Genomic DNA, 22363 nt, shown 5'->3' with positions numbered 1-22363 from the left:
ATTTAGCTGTGGCAGATACTGCCAAGGTTTTCCAAAGTCATTATTTGCTTCATTTATTTTTTTTTTAATTTTTTATTTATTTGCTAGAGAGAGACACAGTAAGAGAGGGAACACAAGCTGGGGGAGTGGGAGAGGGAGAGGGAGAGGCAGGCTTCCCACAGAGCGGGGAGCCCGATGAGGGGCTCGATCCCAGGACCCTGGGACCATGACCTGAGCCAAAGGCAGACGCTTAACGACTGAGCCACCCAGGTGCCCCTCATTTCTTACTTCTAAAAATTTTATTAAAAAACACTATCACCATTTTATTCCACACTCCCAATTCATCACTGGATGCAGGCCAGTTTTATATTTTTGGCCATGAGCAGTACTAAATCCATTAATAATACATGGTTGTATTGAGTTTTCTATGCTGTTTAACAAATTGCCACAAACTTAGTGGCTTAAAACATCAATTTATTAGCTCACCGTTCTGCAGGTCAGACATCTGGGAGACATTGGCTGGGTTGTCCGCACACAGTATCACAAAGCTGAAATCAAGACGTTGGCTGGGCTAGGCTCTTATCTGGAAGACCTGGGAATTACCTGCTTCCAAGCCCTTTCAAGTTGTTGGCAGATCGCAATACTTTGTGCTTGTAAGACTGAGGTCTCTGTTTCTTTGCTGGCTGTTAGCAAGGGGTTGTTCTTACCTTCCAGAGGGCCACGGTGTGACTCCCTCTGTCTTCAAAGCCTGCAGTGGTGCATCAAATCTTTCTTACGCTTCAACTTTTTTTTTTTTAAAGATTTTATTTATTTTATTTGAGACAGAGAAAGAGAGAGGAAGAGAGAGAGAGCATGAGCAGGGAGAGAGGCAGAGGAGGGAGCCTGATGGGGTGAGCAGGGAGCCCGATGTGGGGCTCGATCCCAGGACCCTGGGATTGTGACTTGAGCCGAAGGCAGACACTTAACCAGCTGAGCCACCCAGGCGTCCCTAAAAAATATTTTCTGTTGGAGAACTGCTTGGTGTTGTGGGGGTAGGGGAAGACTTGGAATTGGCTCAAGGAACCCAGTGTTGTTTTAAGGCAAAAGGGAAACAAAAGTCCCATGCTCTGTAGATGCAACAATCCTACTTTGGGAGACTTACTCTAAGGGAAATAAGCAGAGTTGCATCCCAAGGGTATGCTTGGGAGTGTGCATCACTGGTGATGCACTGGGTACCATGGGGGTGAACAACGAACTATCTGGGCTTGGTAGGAAATGACACTGCTGGATAGAAAACGGAATTTTTACCCAGGCATTAAAATACATTTTTAATAACCGGGAAATGAGTGAGAAGAGCATGATCTATGCAGTAGCTCCACAAGATTTATAAGACGCCCCCACGTGTGACTCCTGGAAGAGTCACTGACACGAGACAGTGGAACTCGGGGTCATTTCCCTTACCTGTGCTCTCTTGTACAGTTCAAATTAGTCCAAGTGATCACAAACTACTTTTAAATCACATGGCCCCAGTGACATCTGTTTGTGTACCCTTCCTCAGTGGCCACCCTCCTTTTCATCCATACTTGCGAAGGAAGTCCCCTTAGGGTCCACTCAAGCTGAGACTCAAGAGCTCAAAGGCCAAGGAGTCCAAGGAATGACATGGTGGCCGAGGAACAAAGGAGGCCAGGAGGCCAGGACTGCTGGCCCTTCTTGTGGGTCCAGCTGCCAGGCAGGAGTGGCACTGCTGATGTTCTGACCAGCAGAAAGCAGAGATCAGAATTCCCACGCAGAAACTTCCCATTATAAAAGTGGAATTTTTAAAAACCTCAAAACGTGGAGGGTCGTTAAGTTTTCCATCCGCCTGCAAACAGAAGCAAAGCATGCTCTTCTGAGCTTTCAGCACCTTCCACACCAAGACATCAGGCCCAGAAGCTTCAGGAAGGGTGGAAAGGGGCAGTTTCTGAGCATCCACCTGGGGCCACTAAGGTCCCAGGGGTAGCGAGAGTCCTTAGCCTGTCAGCCTGCATCGGGTCACAGCTGGGGATCTCAGAGCTTGGAAGTCACCAGGCTTAGGCCGTGGGTTCCAAGCCAGGCCCCACCAGGCAGCTTCTTTTACTTACACCCAGGTGGCTGTTTTGGGGAGACTGAAATGGGGCAGGGGACCCTCCTGGAAACTCTGATGCACAGAGGCTGAGCAGCCCTGGGACGGCTGGAACCAGAGCCCCGGGAACTGTGTCCAGGCCCTGGAGGCTCCAAGGCCCCCAAGATGAGGCCGCCTTCTCGAGCCACTCATGGGGCTTCCGGCCGGTGGCTCTTCCTGTGGATGACCAGCTGGGACTTCCAGTCGAAGCCACGGCCGCAGTCTCCACAGAAGTGGCGCCGCTGACCCGCGTGGCTCTTGCGGTGGATGACCAGCTGCGACTTCCAGCTAAAGCTGCGCCCACACTCCTCACACGCATAGCTCCGGGGCCCTGGGAGCACGCGCCGGGGGTACCGGGGTGTGCCTGGCTCCTGGGAACCCTGTGGCAGCTTCTGAGCACCCCCGACGGCCAGTGCCGGGGCCCGCGTACCCTGCCCATCTGCATGCGTCCGGTGGTGGATGACAAAGACTGATTTCCAGTCAAATCCTCGGCCACACAGCTCACAGGTGTAAGGCTTCCTCCTCGGGGCACCAGGCTCCAGCTCTGCTCCCAGCATTGCCCTGGCAGACACAGAGGCCCCAGACGGGCCCTCCCAGGCGACAGACCCCGGGCCCCGGGGTGGCTGGGCCTCTGGGCAGTGGGGCGGACCCTCGCAGTGACTCTCACTCTCATCTCCTGGGGGAAGGAGAGGTGGCAGTCCCAGATAGCCCAGTGCCCTTGACATTGGCCCACCCTCTCCCGCCAGGTGTGTGGGGCGGACAAGCTCCCACCCCACCAGAGAACAGGTGGTTCAGGTCGCATGGAGAAGCACTCACCCGGGTGGAGGTTTCTTCTACCCTCTGTCCCTGTACACATGGCCCCCGGCCCCGACTCAGCCCGTGCCTCCGGCGGGGGGGCTGGTATCCCTGCTGGGGTGAGGGACAGTCAGGTAGCAGTCCTGGCATGGGGGCGGGTGAGGGGCTCTTGCATACTAGGGGCAGGCTGGGGGCCCTGGTAGGTGACACGGTGCCCCCAGGTAACGAGCGGGAACTCGGGTAAGCGCTGGGAGACGTGCACAGGGAAGGGCCGGGCAGTGAGCCCTACAGCCAGTGGTATGCAGACACCAAAGGAGGGGTCATGGCTGGTCCTCACCCAGGGAGACCACCGTGCCATACTTCTCCAGCATTGCGTCCCAGTACAGTTCCTTCTGTGACGGGTCCAGTAGCCCCCATTCCTCCTGTGGGGATGTGGCCCATCACCCTTGGTGCCTGTCCACCCCCCATCCTCTGCCCTGCCCTGCAGTGACCTACCCTGCCTGTGTCTCCCGGTCACAACCTTACTAATTACTTGAGGAAGCAGGCAGATTACCTAAGGCTCTTTTGCTTGATAAAGATGAAGATGAAAAGGGTGTGTGAAGGTTGGGAAACAGGACAGAGAGGAGCTGTCTTCCAGCTCACTGGGGGGATGCTGTTAGCACCTGTCCCCCTCAGAAGCCCCACTCCCATAGTCTAGCCAGACAGACTGGAGCTGAGAACCCCTTGATGGGTTCTGGGGGAAGCCTGGGGGGGGGGGCCTGATATGACTGTCCCCACCTCCTTGCCTTGAACAGTGTGCTGCATTGAGAGCAAAAGGCCTGCGGACCCAAGGGGATCCAGCCACCTCTCCCCAAGCCTCTGGTTACAAAAGTAACAGAGATCCACCTTGGGGGAGCCGCTGAAGGCCATCAGCATTCCTAGATGTGGGGACCTGGCTGTGGGAAGGTTGAGGGCAGGAGAACTCACATTAGGAGGTGCAGCCAAGCATCTCAGGGTTCAGATGATGTGTGTGGGTGGGGCGGTGGGCTGGCTCCTGCCTGTTGCCAGAGGGTGAGCTCTGGTGGTCGAAGCAGGACCCTTGTGGACTTTACCAGGGGATGCACTCCCTGTCCCTGGCTTCTGCTCTCCTTGCCTCCCAAAATCCCATCATCTGGGGCTTTGCTGGGGTGGGAAAAATAATCCTGACAGACAAACCACTGGAGGTCCAGGCACAGGGAGGAGACAGCCACGTGAAGCCACAGCTGGAATGCTGTTGGCTGGAGATCAGGCGGCTTTGGAGGCTGTGGCCTGCCCACCCAGCTGTTTCCCACTGTGCCATCAGACTGTGGAGAGAGCCCGGAAGAATTTTTTAGCCTCCAAGCACATCTCAACCAGCTCTTCCACCGGGAACGCTCCCCAGTGGAGTGGCTTAGGAGAAAAATTGCTGGGAGAGGGACAGAAGTCCCGCTGTCCACACTCAGGAACCAAGCACTCCAGGTAGCAGGGGCCTCAGTGGAGCCTCCATGCCTCGCTGGCCACAATCCAGGACTGGCTGGGCTTTGAGGAAAGCCCCAGGAGAGAGGAGGCTGCAGGTTGTGGCTTAGCTATCTCCATCCTGATCTCTGGTGGACTAGGGAGGCCAGACGGTTGTGTGGTGCTCAGGCTTTCTTGCCAAGGTTCATCGTCTTGACCCCTCCGCACATGCACATGAGAGTTCAAATCCCCAAGTACCCGTTTAAGACTGCTGAGTGCTTCAAAATCCCCAATTTCTCTGTAAATGAGGAAGCCAACCCCTACCAGGCCCACTCACTCCAAACCAGATTGCATGGCCTGAGGCCCAAATTTTTCCCAATTTTAGAGAGACCACCAGCTTGTCCCTGTCCTGCAGGATCTGCAGGAGGAGCCTGATACCAACTCCATTTCTGGGCAGCAAAGAGCACAAAAGCTGCTAGCCAAGAAGCCTGAAAAGCTGACAGAGCAGGGTGGCCACCAAGGACACACTCCTCCTACTGGGTGCCTGTACCTCCCTCCTGGGGCTGCTTACCTGAATCCTGGGTGGGTGGAAGGACGTGGAGGCTGGTTCCCGGTGTCCAGGGTGCCCCTCGTGGGACTGGGCTGGATCTGGGGGGTTGGAAGGTGCTAGGAAATGAGGCAGATGAGGGTCAGGTGCCGCTCCTGCGAGCCATGGCAGGTGAGCTGGTGTTGGTGCCGCAGCCTTGGCCTTCCTCTGCCAGGAGGCAGGAGGCTACTGTGTGTGCCAGTCACACGGCAGGCAGCCCACCAGCCCTTTCCTCCTGCCTCCTGGGGACCCAGCTCTGCAGTCTGCAGTCCTTCCTGAGTCTGGGGACATTCACACTCCCTCCGGGAGCCCCCCAGACCCTGTGTGGCTCCCACTCTCACCCATCTCCTGCCCATCAGCATCTGGCTCCTCCTTCACGCTGCAGCTAAGCTGGGCAGACTTCTCCACGTGGGTGTCCTGTGAGGCCTCCCCAGAGGTTGCCCTGAGGAGCTCCACTGTCCCTGAAGGGTGGGAGCTCCCCAAAGACTCCTCTGTCTTCTGTGCTGCCGGGAGCACCACTTGCTTCAGGACATGGGCTGTGATCTGAAGGGAAGAGGAAAGTCATAGGGGCTCCAGTTTGGCTCCTGACCCTCCAAGAAGTCAACGTTGGCCACACTCACCCAGCCCAGCAGCTGCCCAGGGTCATGCTGCAGGCCCTCGACCAGGGCTACGGCCTCCTCAGGGCTGCCGGGCCGCTGGGCCCGCACCCAGGCCTGAATCTCGGGAGGCAGCGTGCCCAGGAACTGCTCCAGCACCAGCAGCTCCAGCATCTGCTCCTTGGAGTGCGCCTCGGGCCGCAGCCACTGGCGGCACAGCTCCCGGAGCCGGGCCAGGGCCTCACGGGGACCTGCCACCTGCTGGTAGCAGAATCCCCGGAAGCGCAGGCGCGCTGCCTCAGGCTGGTCCAGGATAGCCACGGGGTCCACAGAGGGCAGGCGTGGGGGGCCCAGTGGGGATGGCATTGTTGTACCGGGTGTCTTCTTGCAGCCAACAAGAGGGACCTGCAGGAAAGGAGGCGTCAGGGTGCGGGCAGACAGGCCCAGCCCAGGGGGCTGAGGCTGGTTGAGGGAGGACCCTGGCCCAGGGATGCCTGCGGCTGGGAACGCTTCGTGGAGGTGTCACAGGAGCTGGCCGCTGACAGTAACTGTGGGCCGGAGGAAGCCTTGTGGATGGATGCTTGGGAGGCAAGTTGTCCAGTGGAGCTTCCGCGAAACTGCAGGGGGTGACGAAGAGGGAGGCAAAAGGAGTCATCGCGGGCTTCCAGGGTCTGACTCATGAGCCAGGGAAAGTGACAGGCGGAGGCCGAGGGACAGGCAGCCAGGGACTGGGTGAGGCCATCATCCCTGGTGAGCGGGGGCAGCGAAGGTGGGAAGAGGCAGCAGCGGGATACGGGGCCATGCTGGGCTATGGCGGGGTGCGCGTCCCCACGATCTCCAGGGCGTCGGGACACGCTGACTCAAGGGGGCCCCCGCGGGGCCGGCTAGAAGCAGGACGCACGTCTGAGCCATGGGCCGAGGAAGGGGCTGTGTGGACTCCAAGACGCCGTGCTCGCCGACCAGCGCGAACTGCGACCGACGCACGCCGCCCGAACCAAGCACGTGAAAAGCGAAACGAAACAAAGCAAAGCCACGAGTTGCGGGCGCTGTGCCCCGACCGTCAAGAGGGTCTGGCATGAAGCAAGGCCACCGGCGGGGCCCGTCAGACCAGCTGGACCCGGCCTGAGCCCCCGGAGTCCGTCTCCCAAACGGGAGGGGACAGAGGCGGGCTCGCCAGGGGAAAGGGAAGCCGGGCTGGGGGAGCGGGGGCCGGGCCGAGGCCAGGAGGTGGAGCGCGCAGGGCGCGTCGGGGGGGAGGCGGGCTCTCCGGAGAGCGGGGAGCCCCGGGCGGCCGGGTCCGCGGGGGAAGGAAAGAGCCGCGCCCCGCCCAGCCGAGCCCGCGCTCGCCTCAGCCGCGGCGCGGCGCGGCGCGGCGCGGCGCGGGCGCCCGGAAGCCCCTCCGGGGAGGGGGCCCCGCCGGCCCGCCCCTCCGCGCGTTGCCATGGCGACTGCGCCCTGGCCAATCACGCGCCCGCACGGCAGGGACCGCCCCCTCCCTTCGGACTACGTTTCCCGTGAGACTCAGCACGCAAGGACGGGCGCGGCCTCCGCCCGCGGACGCTCATTTCCAAAGGCCTCTCACGACTGAGAAGAGCTCCGGTCCTCGGAAGAGTCGCAGAGTTCGGGGGCTCCCTCCCCTCACTGGCGACCGCTCTTCCTTTGCATCCGAGCCCTAGACTCACCGACGGCCGTGACGGACGGTATGTTAGAATCCTGCGCATGTGCACAGTGGGCCCGGCGCCTATTGGCAGGTGAGGTGACGGGGGAGGAGCGCGACCTGACGGCCATTCAGAGCTAGCGCCCCACCCAGGCCCCTCCCCCGCGCTCCTCTGGGGGCTTCGTTCTCGTCGCTGAGCAGGCCTCTTGGTCTCCGCTAGGGGACATCCGCCCGCCTCCCGCTGTTTCCAAGGCAACGGCCAGAGCGTCGCCCGGTCCTCCCGCGAGGCCGGAAGTGACGGCCTGCGCAGTGTAGGTCGGCGGAGACTCGCCTCCAGGTGGTCCCAGGAGGAAGCAGGGTCCGGACCCGCAAGTCCGGCCTAATGTGTGGACTTTCTCCGACAACCCCGGGAAGGATTCCGGCGCGGACGGTGCTGGGGTCCTTCGTTGGACCTCCGCTGAGCGCCCTGCGGACATCGCGAACGAGGACCAGGGTGGGCACTCACGCACCCACGAGGAAACTGTCCCGTGATTTATACCCTCGGAGTCTGACAGGTTTTCAGATGTCAGTGCTGCAAAGTGAGGGATGAAGGCTTTTGTCCACCTTGTGGGACGCTGCCGACCTTCTGCATGGGGTACCGGAACTAGTAACCGTGATCTTCCAAGAATCACACTGTGGGAAGGGGTGCTTCGCTTCCAGAGGTCAAGCAGCGGAACCATGGCTCATTCAACCCTAAAGTGCATATGCCTGCTTTGGGTTCTTGTGGTACCTAGGAATGCCTAGCTGCCAGCACTCAGCGAAGAGCAGTGGTCCTACACTGATTGAAAGCTCCGAGCATCTGCACGGCTGGGGCGTGTCAGCTCCTCTGCGCGTCATCAGACTGAGCTGTTTTGTGTGTGTGCGTGCGCGGGGGGGGACTTAGGTCGTCCCTCGGGAACCGTAAGGGCTCCCCAGAAACGACGCTTCCACCACCCACTCTGTGGCAAGAGCTGGCGCTCTAATAGCGTTGGTAGCTCTCCCCGAGTCAGCTTTGTCTGAAGTCCCCTCTCCCAGGGGGCTGCTGGTTTGCATGCTTTCTGGAGTTCTGCAGTATAAGCCTGGTGGGACCTCTGTCCACTCCCCCCAGTGCCAAATCAGTACTTGGCTTTCTCTAAATCAGAGCTAGGTCCCACATCTGCATCTGCTTCCAGTCCCAAAATGCCACTGCTGTGGACCCGTTTCACCACCCTCATTCTTGTGGGCTCATATTTTTAAACACTTTCGTCTCTGTAGCTTCGGTGGGTTTCTGAACCAAGTGAGATGCGTATGTTCACACCACCATCTTGCCCCAAAGAGCTCAAAGGGCACTTTTACACTCAGCCTGTTGAGGATCAAGAGAAGGACTAGCCTGACAGGACAAGGCTCAACATGACCACAGAAGTTTAGGGGAGGGCAATGTAAGGCCCAAGACATGGGGGAAAGCAGGTAATCATGGTTATTACCGTTCCCGTAAGACCGGAGTGTGGGCCACTGACCAATCCTAGGTACTGGGAGGTGGGTTTGAGAAGGGTAGAGGAAGTGAGGCATAGCAGGGCCCAAGCACCCAGGGGAGAAAGAGCTCAATGGAATGGGGAGGAGACTGGTGGGGAGATGGCATAGGACATCAGACCCAGCTCAAGGGGTCACGAGAGCTCCAGGAGCTTCAGTCCAAGACGCAGAAAAGGTTGGGTATGACTTGAGTACCCACTTGCTGTTTGACAGTTGCCTTTGCCCCTGAATCCCATGGGCTCCCAAGAACTATCAGAGTGGGGGTCCATCTGCATTTCACAGCTGTGCAGACTGACAATGGCACCCTCCTGATGCCATTCTAAGGGAAGGTAAGATGTGGGTGAGGCCGGAGTGTGTACCAGAGCAGAGCAGAAGGCATGGGTGCAGGAGGGGTGAACGGTGGCTTGGAGGCCTGTAGGGGACCAGAAGACCTGGCACAGAGGACCTGCATCTAAGGGTCTTTGGGACTGGGCTCAGCAAGACTCCTCTACTGGCAGGATTAGTGAGATTCCAGAATAAAAGAGGTCTGGCCCTGCTGGCAGGGAGTGAGAAGGGGAGGGCGATAGGTCTGTGGGCGTAGTACATGACACACAGATGCCAAACCTTGGGAGGTGGTGGGACTGGAGGACCCACCAAACTGGAGTCAATCTTTCTGGCCAGTGTTGGTGACCGCTGCCTAGAATCCCTGGCCGGGATGCACAAAGACTCATATCCAGATAGCTAAGTCCTATTTGGGGCCACCCCATGCAGTCCACCCTGCCTAGATCTCCTGGGCTGACCCCACACCTCTTGCTGCCAAGGAGATAACAGGTATCACAGAAAGTGGGCCTCAGGCTACATAGCTACCCTCTGGCCTCTCAAAGAGACATGAGTCAAAGCCAAGTCCCTGCAGCTCTGTGACAACACACACTGATGTGCTAAGATGAAACAGGCATCAGACTGTTACCATGCACATGTTCGACAAGTTTTTATCAGGAAGCCTCTCTGGACTGTGCCGTTAAACCCTCCTGAACCATGACCTGGAGGCTGGGAGGGGAGGCTGAAGCTGTGGACTTCCACAGTGCTGTGCAAGGATTTACACAAGGTGCATCCATTCCAACTGCTAATTTTTGCTCTTTCTTTTTTGTTCCCAAGTAGAGAGACCACTAACATCCCTGGGTGTGAGGACTGACGGCAGGACGGGCCCTGGCCTGTGAGGGCCACGGGGAGAAACAAGGAGTCCCATGTGGTCTCCTCCAAACCTGTTGTCACGATCACCTCTCGTCAGGGCGGGGGGAATATAAAGGCTCCGGCAGCGGTGCCTTTGGTAACAACGGGACGTGGCCAATGCTGAGGCTTGGATGAGAAAGCGAATGAAAGAGCATGGCTCAAGACCTATCAGTCTTCATGCCTGTCTCCCTCTCCCCACCCCAGGGACCGCCCCCTCTGCTTGGCCCACCCACTGTGGGACTGCCACGAGCGGGCAGGCAGGCCTGGCATCACCCAGCTCTCACACTGGCAGACCCGAGCATGGCGGTTAAAACCCCGGGGGCAGACTGGTGAGCTGTCTGGATGCTGGGCCTGTGGCCTGGATTCAAGTCCTGGCTCTGCTGTGCACAACTCACATCCCCTCTCTCCGCCTCCATTCCCTCATCTGAGGAGTGGGGATACCAGCCACAGCAGCCACCTCACAGGGCTGGCAGCTGGCACACGCTGACCCTTCGCAAGACCCTGCCTGTCAGGATCCCTCTGTAGGCCTGAATCTCTCTCCCTCTCTCGTCGGTTCTTTCCCCCAGAGGTGGAAGCTAAGACAGAGCCCAAGGCCAACACCTGGCCCCCACATGACCTCCTAGCCACTGGGTCCGCTCTCAGGAGGCCCTGGAGGAAGCGAGGTCTTGGAAGAGTACCCAGAGGGTCGGCCTGGCGGCCAGTTTGTGCGTGGACAGGGGAAACTTCTAGGACTGCCTCCCCAGCGTTCCAGCAGTCCCCCTCCTCACCTGAGCACCCACAGTCATAACAGGCACGAAACGGCACTCTACTGCCGAGTCTCTGCCCTGCCCAAGTCCCAGCGTCCAAATGGGGGGAATGTGCCCCTGCGAGATCTGCAGGCTGACCACTTAGGGTTGGAGTGAGCCGTAGCTGAAATGGCAAACGTCGTCACCATGTGCAGACGGACCGACAGTGCACACACGGATCTTCTCCAAGATGTGGGTATGCAGGGAACGTGGGTGTTTTACGACAAGCCTGGGAAGGCTGGAGCTGTGAACTCAGGCTTCAGCAGGCTTCGAAACTGCGGCTGGACCTGAGGCAGAAGTGGACCCCGCTTCCCTCCCCAGTGAGCCCTCTGATGACACCACCGAAGAAGGCCTGGCCTGGGGGGTCAGGCCTGCCCCACGCCGGGGTCTGCGCACAGGTTTCTCTCCCGTGTGGATCCTCTGGTGGTGGAAGAGGGCCGGGCGCTCGCGGAAGGCGCGGCCACAATGTGCGCACACAAAGGGCTTCTCACCCGTGTGGATGCGTCGGTGGCTGAGCAACACCGCGCCCTTGGCAAAAGCCTTCCCGCAGTCCCCGCAGCGGAAGGGCCGCTCGCCCGTGTGCAGCAGCTGATGCTGCGTGAGGTTAGAGCTGTGGCTGAAGGCGCGGCCACACTGTGCGCAGGCGAAGGGCTTCTCGCCTGTGTGCACACGCTGGTGCTTGAAGAGTGAGGAACCCTGGCTGAAGGCGGCACCACAAAGGGCACAAGTATAAGGCTTCTCCCCTGTGTGCGTGCGCTCATGCTGAATGAGGTGTGAGTTGCGGCAGAAACGGCGGCCACACTGGGCACACGCGTAGGGCCGCCCGCCTGCATGGATCTTGCGGTGCTGGCTGAGGTTGGAGCCGTGGCTGAAGGCCTTGCCACACTCACTGCAGCGGAAGGACTTCTCGGCTGTGTGTATGCGCTGGTGCCTCACCAGTGAGGAGCTATGCCGGAAGGCCTTGCCACAGGCCGGGCACGCGTAGGGCGTCTCACCACTGTGGATGCGCTGGTGCTGCGTCAGGTGCGACGTCTGGCTGAAGGCCTTGCCGCACTGCGCGCATTCGTATGGCCGCTCTCCAGTGTGTGTGCGCAGGTGCTTGAGCAGGTCCGAGCTCTTCACGAATACTTTGTTGCACGCCCTGCATTCGAAGGGCTTCTCCCCGGGAAGGAGGCCAGGGCCTGGGTGGAGGGCCTTGCCCAGCTGATCCCAGGTTGCGGGCTCCTGGCCAGCAGGGAGTCCATGAGGCTTGTGGCTAACTGCACTCTTTCCTCCTTCCCCAGAGGTGAGACCAGACTCAAATTCTGGAATTTTGGGGAAAGCGCTTCCAGGGGCCTCCCGCCCATATGGCTTCTGGCCCCCACATGCCCTTGGCTGCTTGCCTGGCATGGGGCGGGTCACAAGGGCCTTCTCTCTTGGTGGGCTCTCCTCGACCGTCCTCAGTGGGGAGGTCAGCCGCAGACTGACACTGGCCTCCCCACCGCCAGGACCTAGCAGGAGCCGTTCCCAGTAGATTACAGACACCCCTGTGGGTTTTTTCTCCTGAGAGGGGGAGGTGCCCCGCCAGCCCTCCAGGCTTTTCCCACGCTCACAGATGCCAGCAAAGGGGAGGACCCTCGTAGGTGCTGGAGGGGAGCCGTCATGGAAGGCCCCTGGCAGTTCTGCTGCTCCTGGAACAACCCTGTCGTATGCCAGGTGACGGGAACCTGAAGGCACAGAAATGGTAGACCCTGGGTCATGCTGGCCGAGACGGGATGACCGGGGCAGGCCTAGCGGTCAGACAAAGGGGATGCCAAGGACCGTGTGCGAGCTGGGGAGGAAAGCAGCAGCCAGACCAGTGTGCGTCATTCCCTTCTGTCTCGGGGGACTCCTCCAGCCTCCTTTTGCTCCTTACACGGATGGCTACCTGCCGCTATAGGCTTTACTCACAAACTCTGTTTCCCCGCTGCCTCTCCCCTAGCATGGTCAACTCCATGAAAGCAGGACCAGGAGCGTCCTGGTAAAGGCTGTGCCCCGGTGCCCGGAATGGGGTCCCACGGGAGCTCCCCCTTGGTGGGCGAGCCAAGGCCAGAGCCTCCAGGAGGGGCTGACGGTAGAAGGAGAACAGGACGGAGTCAGGTGGGAGGCAAGAGATGAGAGTGTCCAGGAAGGCAGGGAAAGGGGGACAGAAGCCTGGCCGCCGGTGGGCCCAAGCTCACACCCTCTGAGTCCCCACTCACCAGGGCTGGGCTTCCTGTGAGCATTCCTGGCTGGCGTCGCAACTGTCCCACCGAGAACCCAGGGCTCCTCGCCACGCTCAAGCTGGATGACTACCCGGGGTCTTGAGGCAGAGAGTCCTGTGAGAAAAGACAAGCAAGTGAGGGGCCAGGCCCAGCACAACAGAGGGCAGGAGTCACGACTTTATGGGACATAGATGGTGTCATCCGTGCACCCAAGAAGACCACACCACAGGGCAGGACTCACAGGAAAAGTGCAATGGTCCCTGTGAGGAGAACCGTGTTGGCAGCAGCAGATGAAAGGGGCCGAGGCTGAACACAGAGGCGCCACGGCGGCACAGGGACACTCAGCCAGCTGGTGTGAGGCTGCTCATAGGCCAACAGGAGATATGGGGTTAGTGCTGGCAACAACTGAGCTTCCCGTGGAAAACCCAGGGCCTTACCCAGCGAGGCCACAAGTGTGAAGTTCTCCAGCATCACGTGGCAGTACAAGGCCCTCTGGGCTGTGTCCAGGAGCTCCCACTCCTCCTGGGAGAAGTACACGGCCACATCCTCAAAGGCCATCAGGCCCTACAACAGCGGGCAGGGGAAGATGGACACGGTCTAAGCTATGGCTCTAGGACCCAGGACCCACCTCCCCGTCCCAAAGGCTGCCTTTCCCCACGTCCCTCAGAGGCTTACCTTCCTCCCCCCCCCTCCCCGCCCCCCCAGGCTCTGCAACTCTGCAGACGAAACTTCTCTCCTCTCCCCTACACCCTACCGGTCCAGGGCACAGATGCCTTCTCGGCCTCTCCACTGGCCACTCACACAAGGCAGCCAGAGCAAGCTCACGGCCTTCAGATGGCTGCCACCCCAAGGGCAGGCCCGGGTGCCCACCTGTGCTCCAGCCTTTGCACAAACTGACCCTCCCCAGACATGCCCTTAACTGTTCCTGTAACGAGCAGTTGTACAAGTCCCAGCTGTGGACCTGCCCAGGCCTGGAGGGACGCCCCCTTCTGCTGAACTTGCCTGACATCCCAAGGCTGCTCCTCCAGCATGAAGGACTGGCTGGCTGATCCCCTCCAGTCACTACAGGAGGGGGCCCAAGGATCTGGTGAGCACACAGGAAGCCAGTCTCCTCCTCCCTCCATGACCACGCCCACCCCTCCCCCCATTTCCCTGGCCAAAACCCTGCCTTAGGCCGCTTGACTTCCTCCCAGAGCCCCAGGGGCTACCAGCCTGTCTTCACCTCCCTGGAGTGCTACCCATCCCTGGCTGAGTCCACAGGATTCCTTCCTCCTCAATGTGATTCCCAGGCCCTGCCGGCTCAGAATTATCAGGACTGTGTCCTCGGACATCTGCAATTCCAGGTCCACGTGATACCTCCACTCCGGGACAGCACAGATTCCCTGATCTTACTCTGAAGCCTGCTTTCCCTTCAAATGCCTGTGTCCGTCTACAGCAGTTCTGTTCTTCTGGGTGCTCAGGCCAGAAAACCTGGCACTGTGCTCCACTCGGGCCACTGGCTCCCACGCCGCACCTGAGACATCAGATCTCTCCAGAATCCGACCACTTTCCCCATCTCCACGGGCCCGGTGTGCCGCAGGTGCCGTCTTCCGCCACCTGGGCTGTGGCAGCGCCCGGCCCCTGCACACGGCCACCCCCGCTCTGCGTCGTTTCTCCGCCAAGCAAACCGTGGGATACTTCTAAAGACCCTAACTTAAAGCACGTCCAGTCTCTGTTCGAATCCTCCCCCGGCTCCCGACACAACTCCTCAGCCTGCCATTTCTCCCCCGTGCTCACGTCGGGAAGCTCGGTTCCCGAAGCACCTAGGCTCCGTCTCCCCTCCCCGCTTTTGCACGTGCGGGACCCTCCGCTCGGAACTTCCTTCTACACCTCACTCCCTTGGCTGCCCGAGGTGGGGATCTCACACGTGCACGCTCCACTGGCCTGAACGCCGGGGCCCAGGACGAACCGACAGGGGAGACAGGACGTTCGGGTAAAGTCCCTCCCTGAGCCGAGACTCGGGTCCCTCCCGGGCGGGATCTAGCTGGCTGGGGCGGGAGGGGGTCTTACGCTTCCTCCACTCACCTGCGCCGGGTCCGTCAGCGCCGCGGTCGCCATCAGAACCTGTACTTGCGGACGCGCAGAAAGCGACGGCTACGCGGACGTCCCGGCTCCGGGCCTCAGTCTCTCCGCCGTCTGGGGCACAGACGCCCAGGACGCCGTCTCCCCGGCCGCCCGGGGGTCGGAGAGCACGTGACGCGGGGCACCGCCCCACAGCCCCGCGGGGCGGCCCGGGCTACACCCGGAGAAACCGAGGCTCGGCGGGCGCGACCGTCGCCGGGGACCACGGCGTGCGCCTAGCGGCCCTCCGCTCGCGCCCTCGTCGCGGCCCTCGCCCGGCTCTCCGAGGCTCCTGGAAGGCCGACCCGGACCCGCCGCGCTCCAGTGCCCAACACCGGTGTGGCCCCACGCCCCGCAGCGAAGTGACAGTCCCGGACGCCGGAAGTCCAGCCCCCGCAAGCCCTCGCTGGCCCAATGCGCGCCGCGGACGCACGCGCGGCGCCTTTTGGGAAGCGTAGTTCCCGCCCGCCCTGCGGCCGGGTGGGCGGAGCCCTTTCCGACGTCCGTGGCCACGGCCCGGCGGCTCCGCGCAGCGCGCTGGGAAATGGAGTCCCGCGGGCGCGCCCCCGCGTCCGTGGGCCGGTGCGCCTGAGGCGGGGAGTCGCCTGGCTGGGCGTCCTCCGCTCGGGGTCCCGGGAGCCCGGCCTGCACCCAAGCGGCCCCGAGGCTAAACGCCGGACTCGCAGAAGCGGAAGCGGCTGAGGTCCCTGGAGGCGACCCCAGCCTGGGGCTTTAAGGACAAAGCCCAGTGGGAGGGGCGGGCTCAGACCGGTGGCGCTCGGGCGGCGAGCCCGGGAAGGCCGACCCCAGCTCCGCCTCCGGAGGCCTGTGCTCGGGTGTGGCCTCTGTGTGGCCTGTGAAGGGTGGACACCAGTTTGGCAGCCCCTACACCCAGAGGTGCAAGCCCCCAGCCTCAAGTTTGCTTGAGTCTGAGTTGTTCTCCGAGACGTCCCTGAAGCACCTGTTTCCCTTGCTAAACCGGCCGCGCACCACGTACTTTCCCAGATTTGCTCGTCTTGGGTCGTCTAGGTGTTGCGGGCACATCACGGTATCGATTCCTGGGTCCTTTCTCCCTGGGACAACCTGAGTGTCTGTCGCACATAAAAACCAAAGGAAAGGCGGTCTCAATGCCCTCGGACGACCGCTGGCGCAGAGTAAGAGAGTTCCCTTTGTTGCTCCACGGTGAGGGTTGCTGGTTTTTCAGGGTCCTTCATCTTCATTCACAGGTGGTACGATAATGTTCCCCAGTGCCTGTTACCCACTGTTTTAAGGAAGTACGGAATTAATCTGTGTCACGTTCGTTCATTCTTTCTGCCTGCCTTCCTCCCTCCCTCCCTCCTTATATAGGCACCTATCTCAGCCATAACTGTCCTTAGAATGCAAATCCTCGAGATGCACGAGAGCACATCAATTTTGGAATATTCGTGTGTAAATATTGCTCACTTTGAAAGAATTTAAGAAAATCTAATATATTAAACTCGTGATTTAACCAAAAGCTTGGAGACATTAATATTTCAGGCACTGTTTGAATGTTTGGAGACACTTAATTTCTTAAAACTTCTTATTTTAAAATTATCCCTATAGGGGCGCCTGGGTGGCTCAGTCGTTAGGCGTCTGCCTTCGGCTCAGGTCATGGTCCCAGGGTCCTGGGATGGAGCCCCGCGTCGGGCTCCCTGCTCCGCGGGAAGCCTGCTTCTCCCTCTCCCACTCCCCCTGCTCGTGTTCCCTCTCTCGCTGTGTCTCTCTCTGTCAAATAAATAAATAAAATATTTAAAAAATAATAAAATAAAATTATCTCCATAATGTGTAATTAGACCAGAGGGATCTTGATTGCCTGATATTTAGAGAAATGCTAATTGTTTGATAAATTCATAAATTAATGAATTGGAAATGAAATAAAAATGGCAACAAGTCTTCCTCTGTACACAAAATAGCTCCACATCCCCGGCTCCAATGTCCCCTGAACAAGACTGTACTGCGGGGTAGGGGTGGGGGCAAAGGGGGCTGTTGTCTGGGGCAGGTGGTTGGACCCTAACCAACCTGGCTGGACCCCTGAACAGTCCAGGTGGGCTCTTGTGTGAAATGTAGGCAAGCCTCTTACCAGGGGATACATTCTTACAGGCCTCACCGGCCGCAGCTAGGGAGATGCAACAATTATTCCCTCCCATCTCTGTGAGAGAAAGGTCTACACTGTTTCAAATTGGCAGCATCAAATGAGATGTTAGTAGTTCTTCTGTATCTGGTGTTTCCAAACCCACATGCTTCAAACTTGCATAAAATATATGTACATGTCCAGCTGGATGCAGAATGCAACATGGAGGCGGGGAGGCGCCTGGGTGGCTCAGTCAGTTAAGTGTCTGACTTCAGCTGAGGTCATGATCTCAGTGTCCCGGGACCAAGCCCCGTGTCGGGCTCCCTTTCCCACTCTTCCTCTCTCTCTCTCAAATAAATAAAAACATCTTTAAAAAAAAGAAAGCAACATGGAGGATAGAGGAGTCAGAGCTTAGGCCCAAGGTAGGTCAGGCCGACCTGAGTTTGCAGCTGGGTTCCTCTGACTAACCTGTGTGATCTTGGGCCCCGATGTCCCCTGTCTGTGACTTACGTTTCTTCACATCTGAAGTACTGGACTAAGAATGCACAGCGTGGGGTTTTGGGGAGTATCAACATTCAGCTCCCGGCCCACGCTGCCTTGCATTAATGTTGGGCACCTCTGTGACTTGTGGAAAACCCCACACCTGTCTTGGGCCACACCCCTGACAGTGTGACAGCCCTCCATAGCTGGGAGTCAGAAAGTGCCTCCAGGCACCAGCACCCTCTCACCCTCCATCTAGCTCAGAGGGTTCCATGCTTGACTGCTGCAGGAACCAGAACCTCACTTGCTCCTGCCCTACCTTTCATCTCTCAGGACAGCTGGTTGTGTATTTCTTGGCTTGAAATTGTCAGGCAGTATTGGAATTTTCCTTCTGGTCACCAAGGATGCTACATTTAGATTCAGAGTGAGGTATAACCCACTGGCACTGTGCTAGTTCCCGCTGAGTACACTGAGGGAATTGAAGGCATTTTCCTTCCGCAGGAGGAATTTATAATCACATTACTTCATCTTAGCAAAATAGAATAATTAGAAAGATTTTGCCTTGACTGAATATTGAATTTTGTAGTTCTGTGTAGACTGGTGCAGCTAGCCTCTTAAGCTGTGGCATACCCTCATTGTCTTATGAGGTTCAGCATCTGCCTATCCTACAACTCAGCAATTCTTTTAGGGATTTATCCACAGGAAATGAAAGCACATGACCACAAAATCCTGGTACATGAGGGGCACCTGGCTGGCTCAGTCAGCAGAGCATGTGAACTTGAACTTGAGGTCGTGAATTCAAGCCCCACATTGGGTATAGAGATCGCTAAAAAATAAAATCTTTTTAAAAATCTCTTAAAAAAATCCTGGTACATAAATGTTCATAGCATCTTTATTCATAATAGCTAAGGTTGGAAACAGCTCTGATGGGGAACAACTGGTGAGTGGAATAAACATGTAGTAAATAGTATTTCCTACAATGACGTAACTACTCAGTAATAAATAATGGTATATGTTACAACATTGATGAATCTCCCAAAATTCTGGTGAGTCAAAGACCACACAAAACAGTCCATATGGTATAAATTATTCCATTTATATAATGTGCTAGAAAAGACAAAACTAACCTATGATGGCAGAAAGCAAGTCCTCAGTAGTTGTCTGACACATGGGTTGGAGGTGACCGAGTGGGAAGTAGCACAAAGTGAACTGTAGATGTAATGAGAATGTTCAATATTTTAAGTGTGGCCATTTCACAGGTGTATACATTTGTAAAACTCACTTACACATTTAAAAGAGCATTTTGGGGCATCGGGCTGGCTTAGTCGGAAGAACATCTGAATCTTGATCTCCAGGTCATGAGTTTGAGCCACATGTTGGGTGTAGAGATTACTTTAAAAACTTAGGAGCATTTGGGGCGCCTGGATGGCTCAATCCGTTAAGCATCCAACTCTTGATTTCAGCTCAGGTCATGAACTCAAGGTTGTGAGATCCAGCCGTGCATCGGGCTCTGTGCTCAGCAGGGAGTCAGCTGAAGATTCTTCCCCTCCCTCTGCCCATCTGTATTGTATGGGTGAAGGTTTCTATGATTTGTCCTGCCTAACCCACCACCCTGACTTGCACAAACGCAGGTAGGCTAAAGAATGTTGTTTGTGAGACTTGTGCTGCACAAGTAACCTCGGGAGTCTGGGTAGTTGACATTAGCTGGCCTCCAGGTCAGAACCGGTCTTTCCGACCTGGACACTAAGAGCTATAAATTTTGCCTTGTATCTCCTCTGGCTCTGGGCTGGGCTGGCCCCCCAGAATGGAATCTGGGAAGAGAGACAAGTATATGGCCCAGGCTCCTTGAAGATGTAAAGACATGATAACATAGAAATGCAGCCCACTTCAAACTGCACATAGGCAAACACATGTTTAACTTTAGACCCCGTCATTTGCCCTGTAAATACGGCCCTGATTGGGATGGTCAGTTGAAAGTCTCACCTGAGGGGAGGACGCGCCACTTAGGCCTCTCAGTCAGAAGTCCAGCATGGCTGTCTCCCTGGGGCTTCCCCAGCTAATGAGGTTGGATGTTTTAAGTACCCAATTTAATGTAATTTGTCTTGTTCTACTTTACTGCTTACTATTGTCCTCATCTGTGTGCAGATTTCCCTTCTTTCTGTTTCAATTAGATTTTTATAATATCAATAAAGTGCTTTCCCCCTTTGAAATTGGGAGTAGGGCTGCTGTGAACCTGGATGTTTAGCACATCCTCCCCTCGCTTTCTCTCTCAAATAATAAACAAATCTTTAAAAAAAATTAAAAATTAGAATTTTATTGTATGTAAATTAACAATGTTGACATAAATGATGCCAGCATTTATAAAATCAGGACATTCTACATAAAAACCCATATCTCTGTCTTTTCTTGAACATCTGAATACAGAGCGACTGTGTATTGATCCATTTCTCTCTTTCTCTATACACTGGGAGGGCCATTTTACTTCCTTTTTTCTTTCTTTCTCTTTCCTTCCGTCCTTTCTTTTCTTTCTCTTTTTCCTCTTCTCTTTTCTTTCATAAAGTACACTCTATGTCCAACATGAGGCCTGAACTCACGATCCCAATATCAAGAGCCACATGCTCTACTGACTGAGCCAGCCAGGTAACCCAGTTCTTTCCTCTTTATATACACAGGTCTACATGTCCTGGAAGCTCTGCACACCCCATGCAGCACGACCATAGACAATGGAGCAGGTGAGTCCCTTTATTTTTTTAAAGATTTTATTTATTTATTTGACAGAGAGAGACAGCGAGAGAGGGAACACAAGCAGGGGGAGTGGGAGAGGGAGAAGCAGGCTTCCCACCGAGAAGGCAGCCCAACGTCGGACTCGATCCCAGGACCCCGGGATCATGACCTGAGCCGAAGGCAGACACTTAACTGACTGAGCCACCCAGGCGCCCCAGGTGAGTCCCTTTAAACAGACTATGTCCCCTCTAGTTTTTCAGGGACCCTCCTCTCTCTGTAACTTCATGGTGCCCCCCCCTTTTAAGATTATTTCATTATTTGAGAGAAAAAGAGAGAGAGTACAGGGTGGGGGCAGAGGGAGAGGGAGAAGCATACTCCCCACTGAGCAGGGAGTCTGATGTGGGGCTTGATCCCAGGATCATGATCTAAGCAGAAGGCAGATGCTTTACTGACTGAGCCACCCAGGCGCCCCTTCATGGTGTTTCTTTATCCACATATCTCACGCACTTGGCCCATGCAGGTCTTATATTGTGATACCTACACATAGGGGTCCAGCCTCCCAGGGTTATGGGTCCTGGTCATGTCCCAGAAGTCAGCTTCTCCTCAACACTTCTAGGGAAATGAGAAATGCTCTAACAAGGAACCCACTTCTTTCTCATTTCTGACAATGGATCAACTACCCCCTTTATCACAAAGAGCTCCAGGTTCCTAAGTCACTCTGACCTAAGGTCACAAATTTCAGCGTGTAGTGCTCTTCATATAGGAGGCCTAGGGGTAGTAATACAATAATGTCACAACTGGACAGAGGCATGCACTGCAATCCGCAGTCCCCCCTGAGGCAGATGTTACGGGGATCCCCCAAAAAACTTGCTCATTTTCATGCTGGCAGATCTCAATATCTCAACATCTTCCTCATGATAAATAAAGCAATAGAGATTTTATTTTTTAAGTCATCTCTATATCCAATGTGGAGCTTGAACTCACAACTCCAAGATCAAGAGTTATATTCTCTACTAACTGAGCCAGCCAGGCACCCCAGCAATGGAGATTTAAAATGATTTTTAAAAATAAGGCATTTATGGGATGGCTGGGTGGCTCAGTCCTTTAAGCATCTGCCTTTGGCTCAGGTCATGATCCCAGGGTCCTGGGACTGAGTCCCGCACTGGGCTCCCTCCGCAGCAGGGACCCTGCTTCACCCTCTGCCTGCCATTCTCCCCTGCTTGTGCTGACAAACAAATAAGTACAATATTTTAAAAAATTAAAAATAAGGCATTTATCATCAGTCAAGAGTAGTCTGAGAAAGCTGGTTTGGGGGTGCCTGGGTGGCTCAGTGGGTTAAGCCTCCGACTCTTGGGGCGCCTGGGGGGCTCAGTCGTTAAGCGTCTGCCTTCGGCTCAGGTCATGATCCCAGGGTCCTGGGATCGAGCCCCGCATCGGGCTCCCTGCTCAGTGGGGAGCCTGCTTCTCCCTCTCCCACTCCCCCTGCTTGTGTTCCCTCTCTCACTGTTGTCTCTCTCTGTCAAATAAATAAATAAAATCTTAAAAAAAAAAAAAAGCCTCCGACTCTTGATCTCAGCTCAGGTTTTGATCTCAGGGTCGTAAGTTCAAGCCCCACACTGGGCTCCACACTAGGCATGGAGTCTACTAGAGGAAAAAAGAAGAGAAGAGAAAGAAAAGAAGAGAAAGGAAAGAAAAAGGAAAGCTGGTCTGAATGTTAATTCAGAGGATCATGAAATTCATCACGGTTATTACACACAGAGTTGATATCTACGAAGAGAGGAAACTTTCCCAGAATCCCTCCAGAGACTCCTCAGGTCCCCTTGTCCAGAGCTGGCATGTGTCCATACCTAACACAGTCATGGATGATAGATATGAAACCCCACCCCAGCTCAGGACAAGGGGGATTCCCTCCAGGGGAGCTCAGCTGCAGACTTCCCTGAGCAACACAGGCATGACCACAGCACAGTCCAGGCGCCACAGATGCTTGTCCAGATGCCGGCAGATCACAGACACAACACAACCAGACAACAGAGGCTTTCC

General features: G+C 56.6%; 2 protein-coding genes across 6 annotated transcripts in view; both read right to left on the bottom strand.

The window, feature by feature from the left end:
* Window positions 1-380: 380 nt before the first annotated feature.
* Window positions 381-7248, bottom strand: ZNF446 (zinc finger protein 446). Of its 4 annotated transcripts, none has more exons than XM_088027011.1 (7): window positions 7210-7248; window positions 5552-5932; window positions 5273-5474; window positions 4917-5011; window positions 3231-3315; window positions 2915-3007; window positions 2155-2774 (listed from the first exon to the last, which is right to left on the bottom strand). In XM_088027011.1, the coding sequence occupies exons 1-7, from the start codon at window positions 7246-7248 to the stop codon at window positions 2248-2250; spliced, it is 1422 nt and encodes a 473-aa protein (XP_087883137.1). In that variant the 3' UTR covers window positions 2155-2247. The 4 variants fall into 4 exon arrangements, with proteins under 4 accessions (XP_027949184.2, XP_087883136.1, XP_087883137.1 ...); XM_088027012.1 differs by having other exon boundaries at window positions 2915-3004; XM_028093383.2 differs by lacking the exon at window positions 3231-3315 and having other exon boundaries at window positions 381-2774; window positions 7210-7238.
* Window positions 7249-9653: 2405 nt separating this feature from the next.
* LOC114200933 (uncharacterized) overlaps window positions 9654-22363 on the bottom strand; it is a 47454-nt gene continuing 34744 nt past the window's right edge. Inside the window, exons 1-4 of one of the 2 annotated variants that reach the window (XM_088027004.1) lie at window positions 14992-15529; window positions 13365-13491; window positions 12925-13041; window positions 9654-12411 (exon numbers count right to left, since the gene is read on the bottom strand). In XM_088027004.1, the coding sequence (XP_087883130.1) occupies window positions 10958-12411; window positions 12925-13041; window positions 13365-13491; window positions 14992-15024 (1731 nt within the window). In that variant the 5' untranslated portion in view covers window positions 15025-15529 and the 3' untranslated portion in view covers window positions 9654-10957. Of the gene's footprint in view, window positions 12412-12924; window positions 13042-13364; window positions 13492-14991; window positions 15530-22363 lie in introns of those variants that run through there. The other variant, XM_088027005.1, reaches the window with a different exon arrangement.

The sequence above is a fragment of the Eumetopias jubatus genome, unplaced genomic scaffold (genome assembly GCF_037043125.1).
Source record: "Eumetopias jubatus isolate StellerSeaLion01/CBP00866 unplaced genomic scaffold, mEumJub1_p1.0 scaffold_10, whole genome shotgun sequence".
Lineage (NCBI taxonomy): Eukaryota > Metazoa > Chordata > Mammalia > Carnivora > Otariidae > Eumetopias > Eumetopias jubatus.
This window is presented reverse-complemented; position numbering and strand designations above follow the sequence as displayed.

Excerpts from the sequence above, each read along its gene's own strand:
- ZNF446 (XM_028093383.2), bottom strand. The coding sequence starts at position 5,893 with ATGCCATCCCCACTGGGCCCCCCACGCCTGCCCTCTGTGGACCCCGTG. Across the intron at positions 5,012-5,272 it reads TGCTGATGGGCAGGAGATGG|CACCTTCCAACCCCCCAGAT; the intron begins GTGAGAGTGGGA and ends CTCATTTCCTAG. Across the intron at positions 2,775-2,914 it reads TAGAAGAAACCTCCACCCGG|GAGATGAGAGTGAGAGTCAC; the intron begins GTGAGTGCTTCT and ends TCCTTCCCCCAG.